This window comes from Lotus japonicus, chromosome 1 (assembly GCF_012489685.1).
Source record: "Lotus japonicus ecotype B-129 chromosome 1, LjGifu_v1.2".
Classification (NCBI taxonomy): Eukaryota; Viridiplantae; Streptophyta; class Magnoliopsida; order Fabales; family Fabaceae; genus Lotus; species Lotus japonicus.
This window is the reverse complement of record NC_080041.1, coordinates 68,783,328-68,788,703: the sequence shown is the minus strand read 5'-3', so window position 1 is coordinate 68,788,703 and position 5,376 is coordinate 68,783,328. Positions and strand designations below refer to the sequence as shown.

Here is a 5,376-nt window from a genome sequence, read left to right as displayed (position 1 = left end):
GCAATAGTCTGAGCGAAAATCAGTAACTAGGGTTTGATAATCTCGTACTTTATATATAGACCCTCAAGGGAAGCACTCCCAATGTGCTAACCCTAATTCACAATATTGTGCATTAGAGTTGGAATCTGGCCATAAGGACATACAATACTTTCTTGTGGGTTAATTTTATGTGTGTGATCCTATATGTATCTCTTGCATATTTAGACTATAATATTTAAATATAAATAATATTAAGCTACTAGTACATATTCCAACAAATCTCTCTCTGAGCATGGCTTAAATCTAGAAGCTAGTATTAGGACTTCACTATCAACCCCTTGATAATCATCCAAGGTTAGGATGATGAGTTTCGTATCTTTTCGAAGATCCATTGACGAAGAAATTGCCAGGTTTAGATAAAAGTGTTATCAACAGTTCATCGTTGGATGAAGAATCCCCAATCTCATTCGTAAAATACCAAGTTTCCTCTGCCATTTTCCAAGCTTCCTCTGACATTTTTTTTGCAATGGTTCAACTTTGGTTTTCAAGTTTTCTGAATCATTTTGCAAAAGTGTTGGAGGATCTGAAGACTAAAAAGTGAAATGAAACCTCAATGAAGTTTTGTAAGGAGGTTCTTGAAGAATTTCCACAAAACTATAATACAACTAGTTAACTCTTCGCCAAACCATCGAATTTTAACCAATTTTGAAATAAAAGTAGAAGAGATGAAAGTTGGTTGAGAAAAGGTAAACCTAAAGATGAGAATATCTAAGAGAAGACTACAAAATATTAGGAACACTTAAACTTGAGAGGAAAGTCGAACATGGAGAAGTAACTGAAAGATGGAAGATAAGTTGCATCCAAAAAATGTTGAAGAAGACCTTACTTATAAGCAGAAGGTCGTAACATCTCTTAATTTTTTGAAGGAAGAGGATAATGAAGAGACGTGTTAGTGAAATGTTGTCACTCAAAAAGTCATGTCACTACGATTAAGTCGTTAAACACTAAAGTATAATCATTAGCCATCATAACAGTTTTTTTTTCCGAAACACATTCAATTTTCAAAATCAAGACACATGTAAAGTATGTCCCATCAATTAAAAATTAACCATCTCGTCATCTTAGTTATTCAACTCAGACATTTTTTCTTACATTACAAGACGAGTTATGATGGCTATTGTTCTAGCCTAAGGCGATTAGGTCAATCCAAGGGACTAATGTCCGAACACGATGATTAAACTCAAACAAGGAAGGACGAAGAATAACTCCGCTCATATGATCAGAGAAGGAAACTACACTAGTTAAAGTGTTACAAATATGGTTAAGCCACATGGACATGGTCATTCAATTATGTCGCGTAACCTAACAACTGAAGAGACGAAGACGATTAGTTTGAACAACAATTATAAAATAAACATTGTCCTTAAAGTGAAAGAAACCCAGACTCAAATCATTTATTGATCTTCTCAAACTCTATACACATTCTCTAATTTGTCCTCCACACTACCGCCCTACTCCGCCCATCTAAACCCCCAAGCTCCGGGTGAACTTGCCAGGAGGACACGTAACTGACCAAATTCACAATAATGAAACTTTAACAACCTTAATTCATGCACTAAAATGTATTTTATAGTATCAGGTCCCCGAATCCCACTTCGTAGCACTTAGGACACGCAAACTTCGCCAAGTCCAGAATATATTTTAAAAAATTAGTCGTGCAATATAAATTGAATATATGTATAAGTGGGATGTGTTTTAGAATGGCATGTTTGAAAATGACACATCAGGTTTACATATATCAATAATTTTAAGTGAACAAAGAAAAAGCCAAAACAACTTTCGGAAAAGGAGAGAAAAAACAAAACAGATTTTATTTGCCCCTTATTTCATTTCATTTCATTTTAGGGCATTGCTTTTACCTTATAAAATAAAGGTTATAATATTTTATTTCTTAAAATATTCAAACCTAGATTGAAAATTATAATATTTACGGTAAAAAATCGTAAGGTGTAGCATAACAGTTAATTCGTTTCATTCTTTATTTTTTAAGAAAAGCTCTTAATATATTAATCTAAAAAAGTTGTATTTACGAGAAAAGCGTGATCAATACATGAAGAAGGGTCTCCCCACCATATGCCTGGACGGGAACTCAATAACTCTGGAAGCTAGATTTTGAGCCACCCCACCCACCACATTGGCTTGTCTCCTAATAGAAGTAAAACAAATTGAGTGGAATCGTAAGGTGTGGCGTAACAGTTAGCTCATTTCATTCCTTAATTATGAGGTCAGAGGATTGATCCTCAGCGCATATCGCGGTTAGTCGTTTACTGTAACAACACCTACAACAAAGGTAATAGTTATAACTGTCAGCCGATTGACACCCCAAACTCACGAAAAATTTATTTCAAGAGAACTGTCAGAGGAGGAAGGAGTTCCAATGGAAGGATTTCTCTCTGAATCTGAGAACAGTGATCTGGAGAAGGATTTGAATGATGAACCTGTATCGCCAGGCAACCCATTGTGCCCTGTGATCAAACTTTCTAATGAAAAGAGGAGAGAACTTAGGAGGCCATGGCGGAACTCGCTTATCGTTAAGCTGTTAGGCAAGAGAATTGGTTTGAACCTACTGAAAGATCGACTAGGCAAGCTTTGGCAACTCTCTGGAGAAATTGATGTGATTGATCTAGACTATGAATTCTTTGTAGTCAGATTCTCCAATAGAATCGATTATGCACATGCCTTCTCTGGAGGTCCCTGGGTCATCATGGGGCATTACCTCGTGGTCCAGCAATGGCGTCCTATGTTCATTCCATCCAAGGGTGAACTAACCAGAGTTGCAGTTTGGCTCAGGATTCCTGGATTTCCCGTAGAATGCTACGATCAAGAAGTTCTCCAGGAAATTGGAAAGAATGTTGGCAGATTCGTGAAGGTAGATGACTACACTTGGAAAACCATGGCAGGAAAAGGTCAATCTGGAACCACAGCTGAGCGCGCAAAATTTGCTAGGATTTGCGTGGAAGTTGATCTTAGGAAGACCTTGGTGTCTAAGTTTGTCTTTGAGGAGGAAGAATTCAAGATTGAATATTGAATATGAGGGGTTAAACATGATCTGCTTCGAATGTGGCAGGTTCGGTCACAAGAAGGAAACATGTCCCAATATAATTGCTGCCCCTGAGAAGCAGGATGTTATTGCCCAAAGGAAGGAGATGAGTTCGTCCACAGCAGCTCAGGGTGAAAATTTTGGCCCTTGGATGATAGCAAAAAGATCCTCGAAGAGCATTCCTAGAAAACCTACCGGCAACGGAGGTGGTCCGACGAAGGCCGGAGGACGGAAGGGCGGCGGTATCAGATTTTCCGTTCTGGAAAACATGGAACTTGACGAGAATCAAGGAACCCTAGCCGCATCAGTCACGGAGCCTGTTAAGCACACCGGTTTTCCAATCACAGAATCCCATGTAATGGGGGAGAATATTCTGGCCCATAATGATGATTTGAGATCTAATCATGTGGGCCCCTCCAAAGTAGTTAATGAGCCTACTTTTCCGTGTGGGGTCAAGGAGACCGCGTCTAATCCCAAGGTAACCAATGATGGGGCGATCAGCAATGAGTCAAATGCGGCTCCACCTAGGGGAATGTTGGTGAGAGATTCTAGCCACAGTTCCCGAGGCAAGATTATCCCTTTTAATGATGACACCAATCAGGAAGGAAAGGCTGGCGTCATTAATAGGGCTGATGCCACCATTGATAAGGTATCTACCAATCAGGTGAGAGTAGATAATAATTCCTTGAAGAAATTGAAATCGAAGGCACGTACTCTTCAAGGACCTTCAGCTCAAGCCACAGATGGACCTTATCTGGGTCCCAATAACAAACGGACCAATGTGGTGCGATCGCCCCCATGCAGTAAAGTGGATGGTGATCCTAGAGAACGTGATAGGAGCATGTCTCCCCGGCCCCGTAGGAGCTCTTAGTAGCTCTCTCTTCCAATCTTTTGACGGTTTTTATGTCGTACAACATATTTAGCTGGAATATTAGAGGAGCCGCTGCCAAAGGGGTTCCCCTACTACTTAAGGATATTGTTCTAAGACATAATGTCTCTTGTCTTGCGATCCTCGAGCCTCGGGTTAGTGCTGCGAAAATTCCTTTGATCCTAAAGACAGTGGGTTTTGATGATTTCTTTGTTGTTGAAGTAGAAGGTTTCTCTGGAGGAATTTGGGTTATGTGGCAGAAAAACTGGGGTTCTGTGGAAATTATCTCCTCTCACCGCCAATTTATACACACCCGCATCACACCTAAAGGAAACCTTCCTAGTCTTCTGGTGACTTTTGTCTATGGTAGTCCCAACTATTCCATTAGAGAAATTCTCTGGAGAGAGTTACGATGTCTTGCATCCACCATGCAAACCCCTTGGATGGTCCTAGGAGATTTCAATGCTTACTTAAGCTCCTCTGACAAATTGGGGGGTGGCCCAGCAAACACAGTGGCTATGAACAAGTTCAGGTCTTGTTTGGATGATTGCTCGCTATCTGAATTTGGCTTCAAGGGTCCCCCTTTTACCTGGGAAGGAAGAGGTATCAAGGAAAGGATTGATTGGGTTCTAGGGAACGACAGTTGCTTCACCTCCTTTCCTGAGGCTTCTGTCCTTCACCTACCTCGTCTCAAATCTGATCACAACCCTTTACTTTTGCAGCTTCGTGCTCCTGCGAGCTGTAATACACAACGACCGTTTCGCTTCTTAGCCGCTTGGCTAACCCATGAGGATTTCCCTCGATTGGTGAGTGAGACTTGGCAGAACCATGAGGAGTGGGTTCCAGCGTCCAATTCCTTCCAAGATGCTGCCACCATATGGAATACTCAAGTCTTTGGCGAGATTGGCCGGAAGAAGAGACACCTAATGAGTCGCTTGGAAGGGATCAATAATCGACTTCGCATGAGCCATATACCATACCTGGAAAAACTCCAGAAACGGTTGTGGGGTGATTATCAGAGAATCCTGGTTCAAGAGGAGTTACTCTGGCGTTAGAAATCACGAGTCTCCTGGCTGACCCAGGGAGATAAGAACACCCGCTTTTTCCACACGGCTACCATGGTACGTAGAAGAAGAAATAAGATAGAATCCTTGACCAATGATACAGGGGCAATCATTACAGATCCACCCCAACTCCAGGAGATGGCGGTGAACTTCTTCAAGGATCTCTATACTAGCGAAGGACCTTGTTCTATTTTCCCGGTGAGAGATGTGTTTCCCCCACTACCGAGCGAAACTGTGCAGCAAATTACTGCACCCTTGGAGCACGAAGAGATCAAGGCTGCCGTGTTTTCCATGGGTTCCCTTAAAGCACCGGGTCCCGATGGGCTCAACCCGCTATTCTTCCAATCACAATGGGAGACTATTGG

The 5,376-nt window shown here is 41.4% G+C and overlaps 2 protein-coding genes across 2 annotated transcripts; both read left to right on the top strand.

The window, feature by feature from the left end:
• Positions 1-2,416: 2,416 nt before the first annotated feature.
• On the top strand, positions 2,417-3,067 carry LOC130743847 (uncharacterized). Its single transcript, XM_057596070.1, has one exon. The coding sequence runs from the start codon at positions 2,417-2,419 to the stop codon at positions 3,065-3,067; it is 651 nt and encodes a 216-aa protein (XP_057452053.1).
• A 915-nt stretch (positions 3,068-3,982) lies between these two features.
• Positions 3,983-5,002, top strand: LOC130743838 (uncharacterized). Its single transcript, XM_057596063.1, has one exon. It carries the CDS (start codon positions 3,983-3,985, stop codon positions 5,000-5,002), a length of 1,020 nt encoding a protein of 339 aa, XP_057452046.1.
• The last annotated feature ends 374 nt before the right edge of the window (positions 5,003-5,376 follow it).

Coding starts and splice junctions, on each gene's coding strand:
- LOC130743838 (XM_057596063.1), top strand. CDS start 3,983: ATGTCGTACAACATATTTAGCTGGAATATTAGAGGAGCCGCTGCCAAA.
- LOC130743847 (XM_057596070.1), top strand. CDS start 2,417: ATGGAAGGATTTCTCTCTGAATCTGAGAACAGTGATCTGGAGAAGGAT.